The following is a 19781-nucleotide window of genomic DNA, read 5'->3' as shown; positions in this document are numbered from 1 at the left end:
AAAAAAAAGCCCGCTCACTTTACTTGAACCGAGCCCGAGTCTCAAGTTTTGGCTCGCGAGCTGGCTCAACTCAACTCGTTGACATTCCTATCCTCAAGTCACATATTAGGGTACAGAAGTGCCATGTGTACACAATGAATTACACCCCCACATGAAGGAGGCCTACGAATATTTTAGAAATTTGCTAGTGGTACATAATTTGGTTGACATAATGGCATCCATCCTTTCACATGGGGGTGGAGCCCACTTGAATTTTTTATTCAAGCAGACCCCACCATGTGAAGGGGGTACATCTTTATGCAATGAATTACGTACCTTGGGAAAGCTCAATGTTTAAAAAAAAAAAAAAAAAAAGGTTCAACTCCAACTTTGAGGGTCCCCAATGCTCCGCCCCTAAGTTTTGTGAGGGAGATAAATAGCGAGATGTGCCCCAACAGGTCAGGGAGCAAAAGTTGTTTGTATACTGCGCCTACAAAGAGTTCAATTTCATGTCTCAGGAATCGAACATTCACACTGCAGCTACCAGCAAAGTTTGAGATAACCTCACTCCTATTCTTTGCATCACTAAGTTATGCTCCGAGAAGCTTCAATATTTTATTGTATTTACGAGTCATCCACGTGAGGGGACGTATGGAACTGTGCGTGCTTCCAGATTCAAGTGCCGTTGGACATAACAAAGCACATAAAACTTTTATTTCTCTCTCTCCCCCTCAAAAATTTCACTTTCGTCTTCCCGCCATTAGCTTCCCTCTCACTGCCCAAATTCTTCAATCACATTTTAAAAGTTTGAACACTTCTTTCTCTTTCTGTATTCCAACCAGTGAGTGTCTCTCTCCAAACAGATACAAGGTGCGTACATAAAAACATATACATCATACCTGCAGTATTCATGTGTTTATGTCTTTAATTTATGTTCCCAGAATTTTTTGTGACGAAATTCATACAATGTTTATACTGGTCTGCTGTTTGAATTGAGGTTTAAGAAATTATTGCTTCCAGGTTATGTATGAATTGAGGTTTAAGAAATTATTGCTTCCAAGTTATGTGTTTGTTTAATTGCTATCCAATGATTTTTCGATCCAATTTCTGATTTATGTGCTTTCTTTTCAACATTTCGGCATTCTATGGTTTTATTTTTTGAGAAATTGAGTTGACTTTTTCCTCTCTAGGAAAGTAGAATTTGGAAATATTGGACTTTTATTGAAAATTTCAGTAGACATCAAGGATATGGAAAATGCAGTACACGAACACAATCTCTTGGTGGCCTCTTATTCGAAAATATTACGATTTCTGGCTGTTCAACATACGCTATATATAAAAATAAATGTTATTTATGGTGACATTTGCAAAATAACCTGAGTAATCATAAACATGCATGTTATTCACAAAAAATAGAATATCTTCATCAATGTATTTTATGGTGGATTGTGTAAGACAATTTACTAGACAATAGTTAAGAATCACATAGACATGTATTAAACATGATGAGATAGGACTTGAGTGTTAGGAGTTGCTTAAGTATGCAAATTGTAACACACATAATCCCAAATCTTAGAAGTTAATAATTTTCACGTATAAATTTATAACTAAGAGATCGTATCTTGTCCATTGAATGTTTAGAAAGGAGTAACTACAATGCAATTATGAAGAAACTCATTTCTCTACCTTATTGCTCTATATTATAATGATGGATTTTTCGACGTCTCTTAAATGCGTCAAGAGTTTATAGAACTTGAGAATGTATTTCTGTCAGGTACATCATACAATCATTCAACATACTAAGAGTTCCTTTAGGATGTATTCGTTAATTACAAATTGTTGACACATAAAAATTCAGTCCAAATTGAACGGTCCAAGGAATGAAGCCCAATTGGAGGATCCCCAAATCAGATAGTCCAAAGAATGAAGCCCAATCAGACAATTTAGGATGAAGGCCCAAATAGAGAGGCCCGTGAATGCGGTAACACCATCGCCCAAGCTTGCAAGTCACCCAGGATCTGAGCGAATGGAATGCCATGCAGTCGTCCAGAGCTGCTACTCTATTTTCGCCCAAACCTTCGAGTTGCCCAAGGTCTTAGCAAACATGAAGTGTTATGGTTATCAAGAAGTGCAGTTATCAAAGCAGTTATTAAGCAGCCCTATCACGTTCCACGATTCAAGGAATTCAATTGAAAACGGTTGAACGACAAAGAGTAATGGCAGCAGTTAAAAAATGCAGTTCCATGACAAGTTGGCCATTACGAGGAAAGTGGGCAGTTATAGAACGATCAAACAGTTTTTAGGCGGTTGATCACAAAGAGATCATCCAGGGAGTATAAAAGGAAGAAAAGACATAGAGCAAAGGATCCCGAATCAAAAAACTCTCGAACAGAAAACATGTAATTTTAAATTTCTTAGTTTAGATTTAAACACTTCTTTCAATAACTCGAGTGCTTTCGCCCCTTGGAGGCATTCTATTTTTACCTTCCGATTGTAAAGACATCGCCAATAAAGAACACCCATTTTTGGGACTTTGTCTCAAAAGGTTTGTCCCTTACACAATCGTCTGATCCCTTTTTAATTGTTAGCGACGAACCCGCGCGAAACAATTTGGCACGCCCAGTGGGACAGTGGTGTTTGGTGTTGAAAATACAAAAAGTGAAATAATATGCCTCAGAGATCCGATAAAGAAGCAGCAAGTCAGGGAGGAGTCTAGTCTGTGATCGAGCGATATGAGGAGCAGCATGCCTCTCCACGAACAGATGGACAGAATCAGAGCAGTAACAGTCATTACGAACCAATGACAGAGTTGAGTCCTCGAACCATGCGTGCACTACTTGGAGAACTCACACAAGATGTCGTTAAACAGGTAAATCTTCGAAGTATTCATAATATGGAAAGATTTACCCAAAATGGGAATGCACATTATGACAACATGGCCAAACAACTAAACACTTTGAACGAAATCATGAATAAGTTAGTAGGCCAAATATGTCAACCGGTTATGTCTCTTGCAAATCACTTTCAAACTAGGACAATTGTGAGACGTATTCCCTCAGTCCTAAATCCGAATTAAGGGATAGAACCACTTTCTGGTCCCTCTACTTCAAATCAAGGGGGTGGTGCAGTGTCAAATCAGAACAATGGTAGTGGTATGCCTAACTTGGGGGGTAATCCAAATGTAAGAGATAATGTCCTAAATAATGGACAGAATACCCCACGTGTTAATGAGGAAATAGATGTTCAGGTTAATGGTAATGGCCCTAATCATGGTAACTTTGTTGCCAATCAAGGACCAAACATCAGGCCTCATGCAAATCAACCGGTTAACCAACCTATAGGAATTTCATATGATCCCAACGTCATGTTGAGGAATTAGATTATGGAAATCGTACAGGATCTGATGGCTTTTGGGGTGCGTCCTGTCATTAGGCCGACTTACACAAAGCCATATCCTGATTGGGTAGACCAAGCATATCCATGGCCTAGAGGGTATAAAGTGCCAGAATTCTCACTGTTTACCGGTTTAGGAGAGGTGTCTACTTTAGAACACATAGGGCGATTCACATTGCAAAGTGGTGATGTAACTGATTACCATAAAATGAGGTTTTTCCCTAGTTCATTAATAGGAGTAGCTTTCTCCTGGTTCATCAACTTGCCAGCGAACTCTGTTCAAACATGGCAACAATTGGAACAATTATTCCACGCTCAATTTTATAAAACTGAGTCTGAAGTCACTTTGGCTGATTTGACGAATCTATGTCAAATGCCAAACGAATGGGCAGAAAGTTTTCTCCAAAAGTTCAAGACAGCAAGAAGCAAGTGTTTTGTACATCTGCCCGAAAAAGAAATTTTCAAAATCGCTCAGGGCTGTTTGAGTTTTGATTTAAAAAAGAAATTTCAAGACAAGGAATTTCCTGACCTTTTCCAATTGAGTGCGAATGTGATTAGGTATGAACGACTGATAAAAGAAGAAGAGCAGATGAAAAATTCTAGTAAAGGGACTTATTACAAAGACCCAAATTTTGACGTTCATACCATTAGCGATGAGTCATACGATCAAGCCGAAATGTGTTTGGCCGAATTGGTCAAGGGAGACACGTATATTTGTCCTATAATGGCTAAGCCTAGACCATCGGGCAAAGATGAGCACATGAAAGATGGAAACATAAAGGTTAGAACGTTCTCGTTCGATGTAACCAAAGTTGACCTTATATTTGATAAATTATATAGGGATAAGCAGATAAAGTTGAGCGATAAGCATAAATTGCCAAACCCTAAACAAATTAAGGGTAAAAAATATTGTAAGTGGCATAATGCATGGTCACATTTGACTAACAATTGCTTGATTTTTCGCTATGTATTGCAGGATGTCATTGAATCAGGACGAATTACGTTCGACGATAAGAAGAAGATGGCAGTGGATGAAAATCTTTTTCCACAGCCACTTGGAGTGAACATGGTGACGTCTAGTTTCAAAAACAAGTTGCCAAAATTCAAGTTGGTCATAGATGATGGAGAAGAGGACCCTGGACCACATCTCAGTGTTTTTGAACGAATCAAGGGGAAAGAGCCAAAAAAGGACGAAGACATCTTGTGTGCAAGATGTAAAAGAGAAGTAAGTCGGAATACAGAGAAATCAAGGATATGGCAGCATCCCCATCGCCCTACTTTCTTCCCAAACACTCAACCTGGTAGAGGGCGAAGTACATCATTCTATAGAGGACCACCTTTTGAGAGGCAGTTCAGGCCAGTAGATAATGGGAGAACATTTAGGCCGTAACCTCGCCGCCAAATATATGGCATTCGTTCCAGTATAATGCAGGAAGGGTAATACCCTTCGATGAGATGACTAGAACTCAACAAAGGCGTTTCCAACGAAACTATAGATGAATGATGAGACAGCAACAGGGAGTGTCACATCCTAAAGCGCCTAAACTACTCAAGGTAGCTAATCAAAATGTTCTCAAAGATAGTGAAGAGACTGGTACAGATGAATAAATGAAAGAACTGCTAAAAACTTATTCTGGGAGATCAAAGTTTGAGCGAGACAGAAGGGATAGAGAAGATCTAGATCAGCCCCTTACTATCCAGTTCGGTACGTTACCTCCTGTCGTGGCTAATAATTATTTATTGGCCAATGAATTCAAGAATAAAGAAAAAGAAGAAGCAGAAAGGGAGGACAACGAAAGAGAGGCTTGCGTGCTGGAATGTGAAGAATGTCAGACTTCTAGAGAGGCCTACAATGATGAAGAAGACGACGGGATGACAGACATCGAAGAAGAAATCAACCTAGAAGCAGAAAGAAGAAGGAAAGGAGTATCGCATAATACTCTGTTGAAGCAACTACATCGAGAGAGGGTTCGCGAAGTCGACTTGTTGGGAGAACCATCTGGGCGTCCTTTCGATTTCTACGTACTGTACGGGATGCCCAAAAGGAAGAAGAGAGTGTCTCGCTCTGAAAAGTATGGATCACTTCCAAGAATAATGTCCCCTCCTATAGGTTGGGTAACGGATGAGGAAGCATTAGAAAACAGTAAGGAGGAAATTCAGGAGACAGAGGCTCAGCACGATATGCTGCACGTCGACTTATCACAGGGGGATAATTCGACAGAAAACAAGCAGGAAGTAGAAATAGAGGCTGCCGAAAAGGTTATTTTTAAACGGCCAGTCATGAAATTGACTAAACACTTGAGGCCATTGTACGTTAAAGCTCTAGTTAACGGCATCCCTGTAGTAGAAGTGTTTGTCGACAATGGAACAGCTATAAACACCATTCCATCTAGGATGATGACGAAATTTGCAAAGACGGAGGGTGACATGATTCCAACAGAAGTCATCCTTACGAGTTTCAATGGAGGAGCAACTCCAGCTAAGGGAGTTATGCCATTGGACATAACTATAGGGACAACTACTAGGACTACAGTCTTCTTTGTAATAGATGGTCCTACTAGTTACAATGTGTTACTAGGAAGAGATTGGATACACGGAAGTCGCTGTATACCCTCATTGCTCCATTAATGTCTGATTTTTTGGAATAACAAGGGCGAAGCAGAGGTGGTACAGGCCGATCATAGGCCTTTTGTCGCAGAAGCAAACTTGGTGGAAAAGTTCATGTACGAAGGAAACTATGGATTTGTCAGGGTAGTACAAGATGGGGAAGAAACTCAAGTTGTCGCACAAAGCGAAGAACCATTTTCAGTGGACGCACTCACTGAAATGTTCAGACAGATGAGGCCAAATATAGTGGCCTTAGAAGAGCCAGTAATTGGCAAAAGAATAATTAAGGAGTCTTGAATGAGTTCTAAGCAACAAGAGCAAACGGTCGATATTCAAGCCTTCAAAGCCAAATTAATGACTTTCAATAAGGAATGCAATGACAAGGCGAAAGAAAAGACAGCCTTGAAAGCACTGAAAGACAAATTAGCAGTATTTGAGTTAGAGCAAAGCATTGATCGAGAAGTTAACAAGGTGGACTGTTTAGAAGAAAAAGTACTTACAAGGGAACTGGACAACGAAGTGATGCGAATCATCAAATTTGGATACGTTCAAGCATGAGACTCTCTGATTAAAGTAAATATTGGCAATGAACGAGAAGATCGTCCAACATTCATCACCCAGATGCTCGATCAAGAGGTTAGTGATAAATTAATCGCTTTGCTAAAGGAGTATAAAGATTGTTTTGTTTGGGAATATGAACAAATGCCTGGTTTAGATAGAGACTTTGTGGAACATAGGTTACCAACTAAGCCTAATTTTAAACCTCATAGGCAGCCTTCTAGACGTTTTGCTCCTAATGTACTCCCTGAGATTAAGAAAGAGATAGAGCGATTATTGAAAGCAGGCTTTATTAGAACAGCCAGATATGTCGAATGGTTGTCCAATATCGTGCCAGTACTAAAAAAGAATGGTAAACTAAGGGTGTGTATAGATTTTAGGAATTTAAACATAGCTACACCCAAAGATGAGTATCCAATGCTCACGGTAGATTCTTTAGTAGACTCAACTGCCAGACACGTCATGTATTCTTTCATGGATGGGTATTTAGGATACAATCAAATTTATATAGCTGAAGAAGATATACACAAAACTGCCTTTAGATGCCCTGGGTCTCTAGGATGTTTTGAATGGGTGGTCATACCTTTCGGCCTAAAAAATGCAGGAGCAACTTATCAAAGGGCAATGAATTTAATCTTTCATGATATGATAGGCAAGTTTGTTGAAGTGTATGTAGATGACATAGTGGTCAAATCCATTAAAGAAGAGGACCATTTCGAATAGTTAAGATGTTCGTTTGAGCGAATGAAGCAATATAAGCTAAAGTTGAATCCCTTGAAATATGCATTTGGTGTTAATGCAGGGAACTTTCTTGATTTCTTGGTACACAAAAGAGGGATTGAACTTGATAAAAATAAAGCGAAGGCCATTTTAGAGACCAAATCACTTAGCAACAAAAAAGAATTGCAAAGGTTTCTAGGCCAAGTAAACTTTTTAAGACGCTTTATTTCTAACTGTGCAGGGCGAACTAAAATCTTTTCGCCGCTCTTAAAGCTGAAAAATGAGGACGAATTCATCTGGAAAGAAGAACATCAAAAGGTTTTTGAAAGCCTAAAGACACATTTATCAAGTCCATCAGTGTTGGTGTCACCAATCCAAGGACGGCCAATGAAAGTGTACGTATCGGCTGAAAAAGAATCAATAGCTGGAATGGTCGCACAGGAAGACCAATTTGGTGAAGAAAGGACAATTTACTACTTAAGTAGACGATTAACAAAATGTGAATGTAATTACTCTGCTATCGAAAAATTATGTCTTGCATTGTATTTCACATGTACAAAATTGAGGGCTTATTTACGACCCGTAATCGTTTATTTAATTTCTAAAGTAAATTTAGTTAAGTATATGTTCTCGCGCCCTATTTTACACCAAAGGGTAGGCCTTTGGACATTAGCTTTATCAAAATTCGAGATACAATATATACCTCAAAAGGCAGTCAAAAATCAGGCTTTGGCTAACTTTCTAGCCGATCATCCATGCCTTGACATGCTCGAAGAAATTGAATTAGAAATCAATTCGTCTGAGCTAAAACCTTGGGTGTTGTATTTCAATGGGTTAAAAACGTCTAAAGGTGCAGGAGTAGGAGTAGCATTGATTAATCCTTTAGGAATTTGCTACAAGTTCGCGTTCACTTTAGAAAGGATGTGCACCAACAATCAGGCCGAATATGAAGCCTTAATCGTAGGCCTAGAACTAATGATAGAAATGGGAGTAAAAAATGTGATCGTTAGGGGCGATTCTCAATTGGTAATTCACCAATTGATTGGTGATTTTAAATGCCAAAGTGATTCCATTATAAGTCAATATGAGATCGCCCAAGAATTGTTAGAAGAATTCGACCAAGTAGAACTTCAATGCGTTAATAGGATATATAACGATGTGGCAAATGAGTTGGCCTAAATGGCCTCAGGGTACTCAAAGGTTTTGAATTGGAAGTCTACTTGTGAGTATGGAACCATATTGCCCGTGACCCAAAGAAGGGCGAGAAGGATTGAACTTCACTGCATACAAGATGGAGATGCAATGGATTGGAGAACAGAGATTAAAAGGTTCCTTAAAGAACTTAATGGAGGCACGAAGGGGATATGTGGAGCTTATCAAGCTGGCCAAAGGATGAGATAGTTAATTATTAGGAGTGGATATTTTTGGTCAAAGATGGGAGAATTATGCGTTCAGTATGCAAAGAGTTGTTTAGCATGCCAAAAACATAGTCCAATACAAAGGGCGCCAGCACGAGAGATGACACCTATTATTAAACCTTGGCCGTTCAAGGGTTGGGCGATAGACCTGATAGGGAAGATTTATCCCCATCGTCCAAGCAACATACTTTTGTTATAGTTGCAATCGACTATTTCACCAAGTGGGTAGAGGCGGTACCTTTGAAAGAGATCATCCAAAAGAATGTCATAAAGTTTATCCGTGATCACATCATTTATAGGTTTGGAATTCTACAAACGTTGATGGTAGATCACGGAACATCTTTGAATGGGGATCAAGTGAATAAATTTTTGAGCGAGTTTGGGGTTAAATTAGTAAACTCCACACCATATTACGCTCAATCCAACGGACAAGCAGAATCTTCTAATAAGATTCTAAAAAATATAATTAGAAAGATGATAGATGAAAATGCCAGAAATTGGCACGAATGTTTGAATAAGGCCTTATGGGCTTATAGAACATCACCTCGGTCAAGTACCAAAATTACTCCTTTCCAACTTACTTATGGACAGGAGGCTGTTTTGCCTATGGAAATCAACGTGCAATCGATTAGAGTGTGCTTGCAACATAAGTTAAATGATGATGAGTATACAGAATCACTAGTTCAAAATTTATTGGGATTGGACGAATTAAAGTTGGACGTCTTAGATAGATTGCAAGTTCAAAAACAAAGAATGGCTAAGTTTTATAATAAAAAAGTCATAATCAAGTCGTTCAGCCTGAGCGAATTAGTTTGGAAGATGATACTTCCTTTGGATAGCAAGGATCCAAAGTACGGGAAGTTGTCGCCCAATTGGGAAGGACCATACAAAGTAAACTGTGTGTTGCCTAATGGAGCATATCATTTGGAAGATTTAGATGACACCAAGCACGTGAGATTCATCAACGGCAAATATTTGAAAAAAAATGTTCCTTCTTTATGGGAAAGTGAACAGATAAAAGTGTAATCAAAACATGTTGAACGATTAAGGATAAAAAGGAGAGCGAAATACGTTCAAATAAATTCCTTTATTGTCAAACATTCATTACAAAGTTGCAAGATACAAATAATAGATGCTCTACAAGCTACAGTTAAAAGTAAGCTAATCTCCCGGTCGATCGTCGAGTAAGAGGGTAGACTGGCCTCGCACTGCCTTCCTAAATGCATCGCTGCAATGGCGGGCATGAGAAGCACTCTCAGCAAGCAAGGTGGCCTGCAAGCATTCCAAAAATTGCCTTCCATCATCGAACCCTTTGTAAAGAACAAAAAAACGATGGGAAAAAACTTTGATGGAAAAAACTTCGCTACTGGCCAAAAAATATTTCCTATATTTTCCATACCAAAGGTGACATCAAGACAAGTAGTAAAATGGGTGAACCAAACAATCCATTTTTACAGACGAAAGTTTTGGATTGATTGTCAGAATGTCAAACAATGGCAGCAAATTGGTTTCGAAGAAGAAAATGAAAATGAAAATGAATATGGAAGATGGAAAGTGCGAAGTATACGTGTATTTATAGGGGAGTGGAGATGAAGAGACAGAATACGAGCAGCCACATTCTGCCTAGTAAATGGAATTAAGTAGCCCAAAATTTTGGGAAAAGAGGTGGAAATATCAAGAGAAAATGTGCAAAATTTGAATGCTTGAAGGATTGACGATTAAAAGAGAAATGTCAAATAAATGCACAAGAAGTTAACATAGATGTTCATTAATGATGTACAAGGTTACAAAGGGAAAGTCAAATGCGAAATTACAAAAAGAAAAAGTTAAGGCATTATATGTCTTAATTACAATCCGCCCCATACCGAATGAATTCTTTCCCTAAGTTTTCCTCAGTCCTCGTTCTGCCGAGAGGAAGTGATGTTCAATTCGGCCACAACGTCATCGTCAACTTCCAACTTCTTGTACTGCTCGACCAAAGACTTAGTTCGCTCAATTTCTTGGGAGGCGTTACGCTTTTTAGCAATCATTCTCGCCTTGCAGTCGTCCATGGCTTGAAGTTCCTTCATCTGAACAGCCAAACTAGCCAACAAAGAGTCTTCAATCATGACTTCGGAAGAGATTTCTTTCAACTCGTCCTCAGCTTTGTTGATCTCCTGACGCAAAGACTCTTTTTCAGATACAGCGCGAAGATATTGAGTACTTTTGGCCTTTAGTTCAACATTCTTGGCCAGTAAGGAGAGGACCTCGGAATGGATAACTTTCAACGTTGCTTTAAAATCAGCAGAAAGATTGAGCGACGGAAGTGTCAGTGCTTGCTCCAACTTCGCATTCAAATACTCAAGCTTATCCTTATGTTTGGCAGCACTAGCCTTACCAATGTCCATATCCATGAAGGACACGTACTCAAATATCGATTGCTTGAGGAACTTCATATCTTCCTCTGAAGAAGTAGCAGGACGACCAGATGGAACAGGACGAGATGTCTTTACTTGCCCCCAAGAAGCTAACAAGTCTTGGATGGAACGCACAATCTTATCAGCATCCTGCAAAGAAAATTGCCAATACTTAAGATTCTCACTACAACGAATAAGATGGAAATAAAAGTGAAGTAAAGATTACTTCATCAATAATCTTGGAAGATGGCATATCCTCAGCCAAGTCTGCCACCTGTGGCTCCACCATTCGCGAGGACTTCCCCTTGTCTGAGCAAGAAGATGTTGCCACAACGGGCAGACTCATAGGAGCATCTGCAGAACTCAAAAGCAACAAATCAAAAACCAATAGTACAAGCAAAGGTAAAGCATCAAAAAATTGAATTATCTTCTGTTTCGATGTTTGGGGGGTTGACGCCCTGGGAAGAAGGTGGCTCATCTATTGGTTGTGATGAGGATTCTGGGACTGAAGATGTCTCTTTAAGCGTAGTCCCTTCATCAGCTGGTTTGGATGAAGCAGCCTCAGCGGAGGATGATGGAGCAGGAGCTGCCGATACCAAAGCCTTTAAAGGAGCGGTTGAACTTTTCTGAGAAGTCCAAATAAATCATCAACACACAGAAAAGTTTCAAGTATGGAAAAGTATGCTTGTGAGTAAACCAATTTAATTACATTCCTCCTGATGATAAGAGGGGTATCATCATCATCATCAACATCATCATCCAGAATGGTAGATGCTGAGGTTGGTCGTTTGTGGCTCGGGGCACTTTTGGCTGTAGTAGGCTTGGTAGGGAGAGAAGAAGATGGACGAGCAGGCTGTTTAGCGTGACGAGGAGGAGAAGAACTCCGGATGGACAAGGGGGTGACTAAAACAGGAGGAGGGAAAGAAATGCTCGGTTGGTCCAGCGAATGAAAGGCACGATTGGCATCAGTCGCAAACAATCTGCGCTTCACTGACAGCCAGAACTGTTCAAAAAGGCGATGGACGGCACGGCTAGAATTGAAGGAAGCTAATGAAAAATGGCTCGTCAAAAGAAGATTGCGAGCATTTATAACCTCTGCCTCCGCCTTATTAATAATATGAAAGTGGTCTATCAAGTTCCTTGAATAGCAAGGAGGAACAGGCCAGGTTTGGCCGAAACCAAGTTGGCGAGCAAAAAATTGGGGAGCATATATTTCTACCCCTGCCTTGGCATTGGTCCCAGTCAAAATATCATGAAATAACTCCCTCCCGGTTAAAAAGTGGATCCAAATGAGTAGAGAGGTACTCACGCTGTCTATAGTGGAGGGAGAATGCACATAGTCTGGAGTCAAAAAGGGAGGAAAAGGAAAGAAGGAAGGGATTGAATCCAAAGAATAAAAAAATGAAAAAATATCCCTTCTAGACATATTTACAGGAGCCAGGGGCTCAATGGCTAGCCCATAGCAGCTAGCAGAAAGACGAGAAATTGATAGAGCACCAAGCAATGGAAAATAGGATCTCAACCACATTTGAGTGAACCAAAGAGGTCCACTGCCAGTGGGAGATGTACCATTCTTCAATTGAGTTTGAAGAAAAGTCATGCCTCTATAGAGGGCAGCCAAAAAGAAAGAACATAAATTCAGAGGCCTGTCACGCGCCAATTCGTGCGCTATGGGTAAATAACTCAGGGAGGGCTTTATGCTTGGCACACACAAAACATATTTACAAAGCCAAACCAGAAGAAAGGTCACTCGCTCAGTATGGGAAGGCTCAGCGCTCGAATGGTTATGAAGGATTTGCAGGCTTGAATAAAACTCGGTGAGGTTTTTACCAAACTTTGAGGCGTCACCAGAAACCAAGATACCAGGAAAAATGGTATCGCCCAAAGGTGGCAGATTCACTAGGGCCCCAGCATCCTTTAAAGTAATAGACATGGGGTCAAAAGGAAAAACAAAGGTATTATATTCAGAAGACCAAAAACTTAAAGCGATCGAGAAAAAAGTGCTGAATCAAAAGTAGGGGGTTGAAGAGAGATTTCTAGCAAATCAGAAATTCTAGCATTATCAAAAAGTGCATTAGTAGGACCATGGTCCACAAGGCGAGCATGCCACCTACTGAGAACTACGTCAGATTTGGGCCAAGTGCAAATACCTCTTTCGCGAAGTGGCCCCAGCGGCAGAGAGTTTAGAAATGGAGGGCCTTGAGTACAGGGAAACAGCTGGCCCACCGCCGCTTGTTCGACTGCCTCTGCATTGTTGAAGAAAGGACCTAGGTAGAACTCATTGAGTTCGACATTGGCAGGTGCGAGAAAGTTCGGAGTTATGTATGGACGATTAAGGAGTTTCTGAAAGTCTTCAAAATTAAAGGAGTCGCCAGATTGAGATTATGAAGTAGCCATTAGGGACGAAATGGGGTTTTTCAGAGTTACGTAGCAGGGAAGCAAAGAGATGAACAATAAAAATGTGAGAGAGAAGCGCGAAAAAGTGAGGCGTGATTTAATGGTGCAGTGAAATGACGTATTTGGGGTTTATGAGGGTTTGCAAAACGTCGCACCTTTTCAAAGCTATGGAAGAAAACAATGATTGAAATTCTTGAGAATTTCGAATGTTGCTGGAAACACAAAAGTGAATATGGCAAAATTTAATAATTGGTATTAATTCTGTCATATTGGGGGGTAACTGTTGACACATAAAAATTCAGCCCAAATCGAGCGGCCCAAGGAATGAAGCCCAATTGGAGGATCCCCAAATCAGATAGCCCAAAGAATGAAGCACAATCAGACAATTCAGGATGAAGGCCCGAATAGAGAGGCCCGTGAACGTGGTAACACCATCGCCCAAACTTGCAAGTCGCCCAGGATCTGAGCGAATGGAATGCCATGCAGTCGTTCAGAGCTGCTACTCTATTCTCGCCCAAACTTTCGAGTCGCCCAAGATCTTAGCAAACATGAAGTGTTATGATTATCAAGAAGCGCAATTATCAAAGCAGTTATTTAACAGTCCTATCACGTTCCACGATTCAAGGAATTCAATCGAAAACGGTTGAACGACAAAGAGTAATGGCAGCAGTTAAAAAATGCAGTTCCATGACAAGTTGGCCATTACGAGGAAAGTGGCAGTTATAGAACGATCAAGCAGTTTTTAGGCGGTTGATCACAAAGAGATCATCCAGGGAGTATAAAAGGAAAAAAAGACATAGAGCAAAGGATCCCGAATCAAAAAACTCTCGAACAGAAAACATGTAATTTTAAATTTTTTAGTTTAAATTTAAACACTTCTTTTAGTAACTCGTGTGCTTTCGCCTCTTGGAGGCATTCTGTTTTTACCTTCCGATTGTAAAGACATCGCCAATAAAGAACACCTCTTTTTGGGACTTTGTCTCAAGAGGTTTGTCCCTTACACAATCGTCTGATCCCTTTTTAATTGTTAGCGACGAACCCGCGCGAAACACAAATATAAGTAAAATATCATTAACTGCATTAGAACTATTTGTTTACAACTGTCTTTAATTTCATTTGGCTCATGTAATATTCCTCATTATAGTTTAATGAACAAAAAATTAATGCACTTATTTTGTTAAGTTCTTTTCTTAATGGGGTCACAATGTTTAACATGGTCAAACTAAAAGCTGAAGAGAGTCAAGGAGGTCGTACAGTATTAGTTCAACATATCATTCCTTTAGCGTATCACTCTTATAATTCTTAACTTCACATGATGTATAAACAAAGAGCATTCATGTGGTCTAATTGTAATATCTTTTATACCATTCTTGTTATCATTCATTCATGTATACTGTGAACGAAACATGAAACATTAGAAATACAAAGGTGTCTTTATTAATTACATAATGTATAATATCACAGTTAAATTCAGGACTCATTCTTTCATTATATTCTTTAAAGGTCTTTGATCTAGCTTGTTAATAGATCTGCAATCATAAGTTGAGTGCTTAAATATTCGATTTGAGATTCCTTTTTTTTTTTTTTAGATAGAAATAGTAGGTGAGATAGTAGTACAAGTACAAGAAATTTACTTGGACACGGTTTTTTCCCTACCTTATATGTGTTTTTGGTCCCATCAATTTGAGTTCCCAAATGTCTTAGAATTGGATGAGGTATCCTGTTGATGCATACTTGATCTTTTGGTCTGTGGAATGACAATAACGGTAAATTTCTATTGTTGGTTTTGTTCCTTCACAAAATATATGGCCAAACAAATAGCAAGAAAAGAATAAAATTGACTAGACAACACCATAAGATGATTAAGGGGAGAACAAGACTTTAAATGTTAAAAATCTGTAATTGACTAGACACAAAATGTAACATGATTAAGGCGAACACAACTTTACTTGTGAGCTTCCTATAATGAGGAAACCTCATTAAAGTACCCTGAATTTTGTAATGAAGAGCACAAATAGGGATTATGCACAAAATGAAAGTCAAAAAGAAGAAAAAGAAAAATCTGTTTCAGTGAAAATAACCCAGCATTTTATGGAAGTTGAGTAGAATGCACCAAGTTACCTGAATTTTTATTTTTTATTTTTTCGACAGACTTGAAATCATATTTAGGGATTATGCACAAAATGAAAGTTAAAAAGAAGAAAAAGAAAGATCTGGTTCAGTGAAAATATTCCAGCATTTTATGGAAGTTAAGCAAAATGCACCTAGTTACCTTATTTTTTCCCCCTCTTGTACTGGTCAAACTTGAAATCATGTTTAGTAGAGTGATCAAGATTTTGAAACCAGAGTTTTCTTCTGAACTATTTTTATGATCACATTCTTCCCCTTGGTGTTTTTCTCCCGCCACCTTTCACCTTGTCTCTGAGTAAGCGTATTTTCTCATGTTGCTCTATTTCTTGATTTACTGTCTGCATATTTGTGGTTAAACAATGGAAACACTGTTGAAAAGGAGATAATAGGAACAGTGCCTTGGTTTGCAAAATAGGAAATGTTTGTGACAACTGACATGGACAATAAATTTCAAATTTTAATATGGGACATACTAACAGCAAGCGGCGCTAGTCTCTGCATTACTTGCAAAGAGTTGAGTTCAAAACATGTGTGGAAACCTATATAAAATGATTTTTTTCATCTATACATTGACAGAGAGTCGAGTTCAAAATCTTTGTGGAAATCTATAAAAATGATTTTTCCATTTACTGTAAAGATGAATCTTATAATCATAAAATGCAGCTGTGAGAATTAGAGTCTCTGATGGAACATGAGTTGACTGCTTTGATTTTTTGGTATCCTAAGGATTTCTATATGATGATGGAATTCTTATTTGTTTCTTTGTAAGGTTTCTGTGCCTTGGGTTAACCTCCATTCCTCTTTGATTTTGGGATCTTATCTTACATTGTTGGGTTGCCTGAGAGTTCTTCTATCGACATCTAAGTACGCTGCAATCATTCAAATTCTTTTGCTTATATTAATCTTAAGAAAGCTTCCTTGTTTGCTGATTATTGCTTAATCGTTGTTATTTCATTTCTTTCATTTTTCTAAGACAAAAAAGTAGTCTTCATTATGATTGGACTTGAAAGTAATTCCTATAGAATTTTTTTTTTTGCATATCTGCAGATTGTAACTATCTGGGTACATGTTTGCCTTGAGGGGAACAACAGAGTTATCTGGCTTTTTTAGGAAGAGAATTTGTAGTGCTGTCGATTTTTACACTTGAAAAATTTGACTAATAGACTTTCCTGAAACTACTTCACATTGAGGATGGAGTGCAATAAAGGTGAGGCCACCCGAGCCAAAGGGATTGCAGAGAAGAAGATGGAGAACAATGACTTTGAAGGGGCAAGAAAGATTGCTTTGAAGGCACGAAATCTTTACCCTGAACTTGAGAATATAGCACAAATGCTGGCCATATGTGATGTTCACCGTGCTGCTAAAAATAGGATTTTGGGATCCGAAAAGGACTGGTATGAAATCCTTGGGGTTGAAAAGTTGGCTGATGAAATAACCATCAAGAAACAATACCGACGACTTGCACTTGTTCTTCATCCCGATAAAAACAGATTTCCTGGTGCAGAAGCTGCTTTTAAGCTGATTGGGGAAGCAAATTTAGTGCTTACAGACCCAGCAAAGAGGTCTTCATTCGAAAGTAAGATTAGAGTTTCAGTTAGATCAACTCCATCAAATCAACCTCCTCATGACGTAATCATAGATCCTTCTTTAAAGAAACAATATGGATTTCAAAACAAATTTCCGAACTGTTATGCTGATAAATTCAGCGGTCTGAATCATCACCGAGCAACAGGGTTCAATTCAACTGTTGGACAGCGAATGTTCTGGACTAGTTGCCCGTTTTGCACTATTAAATTCCCGTGCCAGAAAGAAAATGTGAGTAGTTCTTTGCGGTGCCCTTACTGCTTAAAAGCCTTTATTGCTTATGGTATCGGTGCTCAAGGCGTTTCCTTAGGATCTAAATGCAATCAATCCAGTCCTCAACACGTGTTTTCAAAATTTGAGATCCCAAATCAGGGTGCCCCTAAGATGGGTGTGCAAAGTAACACCAGATTCTCAGCTCCTCGTGCAGGATCTCAGGGGAGTGCTAATATTAAACCGTTTGGATCAGAATCAGGTATTTGGACCAACAGCACTGCCAAAGTCAGTGGGGCCGTGAAAATGAAAGAAAATGTGACCTGGAATGCTTATTCAATGAGTGGTAGAATGCCCAATGGTGATGCGATGACTAGAGAATCAGATCTGAAAAACAAAAACGGGAAGAGGGGAAGGAAAAGGGTAGGGGAATCTAGTGAGAGTTGTGATACATCAAGTAGTGTTAACACAGAAGATGTAGCTGTTGAGGAAAATTTTGGAGATCCTGCTACCATGGGTGATTCTGGACTTAATGGTAATCAATTTGTACGAAGATCAACTCGGCAAAGGCAACATGTCTCATACAATGAAATTGATGATGACAACAATGACATTGCCATCCCTCCAAAGAGATCACAGAGTGATAGTAAAGAAGAGCAAGTGGATTTTCTAGATACTGAAGATTTGAAAAGTGGTTATGCAAATAGTTTTCGTACTGATGCAGATAATACAAGAACTGAAGTAATAGATGATTCTCAATTAGATTCAGAAGCTAAATTTATTGAGTGTCCTGATGCAGAATTTAATGATTTTGACAAGGTTAAAGAGGAAAGTTGTTTTTCTGTTGATCAAATGTGGGCTTGTTTTGATACATTAGATGGCATGCCAAGGTTCTATGCGCTGATCAAAAAAGTAGTTAGTCCTGGATTTAAATTGCAAGTTACCTGGTTAGAAGCTGATCCGGAAGATGAAGCTGAGAAGAATTGGGCTAGAAAGGAGTTACCCGTTGGTTGTGGCAGATTTAAGCGTGGGAAGAGTCAATACACTTTAGATCGTCTTACATTCTCTCATCAAGTGCTTTATGAGAAGGGTAAGAAGAAAGGTTTTTTAGTCATATATCCTAGGAAAGGGGAGACCTGGGCTCTTTTCAAGGACTGGAATATAAGATGGAGTTACAACAAAAAGAATTTTAAACAATTCAAATATGAAATTGTGGAAGTTCTCTCTGATTTTATTTTGGGTAGCGGTGTAAAGGTTGCTTGCTTAGATAAAGTTAGTGGTTTTGTTAGCCTGTTTCAGCGAACGGGCAAAAGCGAGAGTGATTCATTCTTTATACGGCCCCACGAACTGTTTAGGTTCTCTCATCGAATTCCTTTTTTCAGAATGACTGGCGCTGAAAGAAGCGAAGTTCCAAAAGATTCTTTTGAACTTGATCCCAGTTCCCTACCTCTAAATCCTGAGGATGTATGGTATCCTGATAAGGGCAAGGCGGGCATTCAACATGGATGGTGAAGTTAATTGTTCACCACCAAAGTCAACTAAAAAGCAATTTGGCACCTGAGTATGAGTATGCCAAAAACCGTTGTGGACTTAGATGATTGTTGAGAAAATGTCTAAACAGTAAACACCAAATAACTTCCATTTTATAGTAAATTTAATGCGGGGTTTTGCTTTCCAGTTCACTGGTAAGGAAAAGTTCTTTTTGCAAGCTGGGAGCTTTAATTCAGCCACAGTTCCAGGGAGAATATATGGAAGATGTAGTTGAGGAACTTGAATCCTTGTGACCTGAAACTGTTACTAGAAATAATTTATTCGCCATGTGTATTTTAACATATTGCTTTGATTGTTATCTACTTTTTTAATTGTAACTGTTTCATTCCAGATAGAGGTTGAACCTTGTGTTTTGCCTTGTGGCAAATCTTCGGTTAGGTCTGTTTCTTAGATGATGTAAAGATCTATTGGACATGTACAAGTATGCAACTTAAAATGATCTTTTCTTTTTCTTCTGCTAGGATATCCTTGAAGGCATATATTGCAGGAGGATAGTGTTTGGAACATGCGAACGGCTATAATTTATTGGAATATGCTACTTGTACGTAATGACGTATCCACCTTTCTTCATTATGGACACCTTAATGTACGTGTAGTATAATCCTAGTTTATTAGCTAATGGATCGATAGATAAGTGTTTTCTGTTTTGAAGAATCAAAAGGAGGCTGGAGCGTATGTATTCGATACTAAATGTGTCTCGAGAATAGTTCCATGCCAATTGAGATTGTATTAAAGGCATTTCTAGATATTTTCGTAGCTTGTGTCAATTAAGATTGGCTTTCATGTATAAAGGTTGAAAGGGTTGAGGATTATTAGGTCCTTACTCGTAGAAGTATGG

The 19781-nt window shown here is 39.0% G+C and overlaps 1 protein-coding gene across 2 annotated transcripts; it reads left to right on the top strand.

Moving 5' to 3' along the window:
* The first annotated feature begins 675 nt into the window (after positions 1-675).
* Positions 676-19403, top strand: LOC111411960. 2 transcript variants are annotated; one of them, XM_023042665.1, is made up of 2 exons: positions 676-849; positions 16646-19403. In XM_023042665.1, exon 2 carries the CDS (start codon positions 16790-16792, stop codon positions 18902-18904), a length of 2115 nt encoding a protein of 704 aa, XP_022898433.1. In that variant the 5' UTR covers positions 676-849; positions 16646-16789; the 3' UTR covers positions 18905-19403. The 2 variants fall into 2 exon arrangements, with proteins under 2 accessions (XP_022898433.1, XP_022898442.1); XM_023042674.1 differs by lacking the exon at positions 676-849 and adding an exon at positions 16378-16462.
* Positions 19404-19781: the final 378 nt, after the last annotated feature.

The sequence above is a fragment of the Olea europaea genome, chromosome 2 (assembly GCF_002742605.1).
Source record: "Olea europaea var. sylvestris chromosome 2, O_europaea_v1, whole genome shotgun sequence".
Classification (NCBI taxonomy): Eukaryota; Viridiplantae; Streptophyta; class Magnoliopsida; order Lamiales; family Oleaceae; genus Olea; species Olea europaea.
This window is presented reverse-complemented; position numbering and strand designations above follow the sequence as displayed.

Excerpts from the sequence above, each read along its gene's own strand:
- LOC111411960 (XM_023042665.1), top strand. The coding sequence starts at position 16,790 with ATGGAGTGCAATAAAGGTGAGGCCACCCGAGCCAAAGGGATTGCAGAG.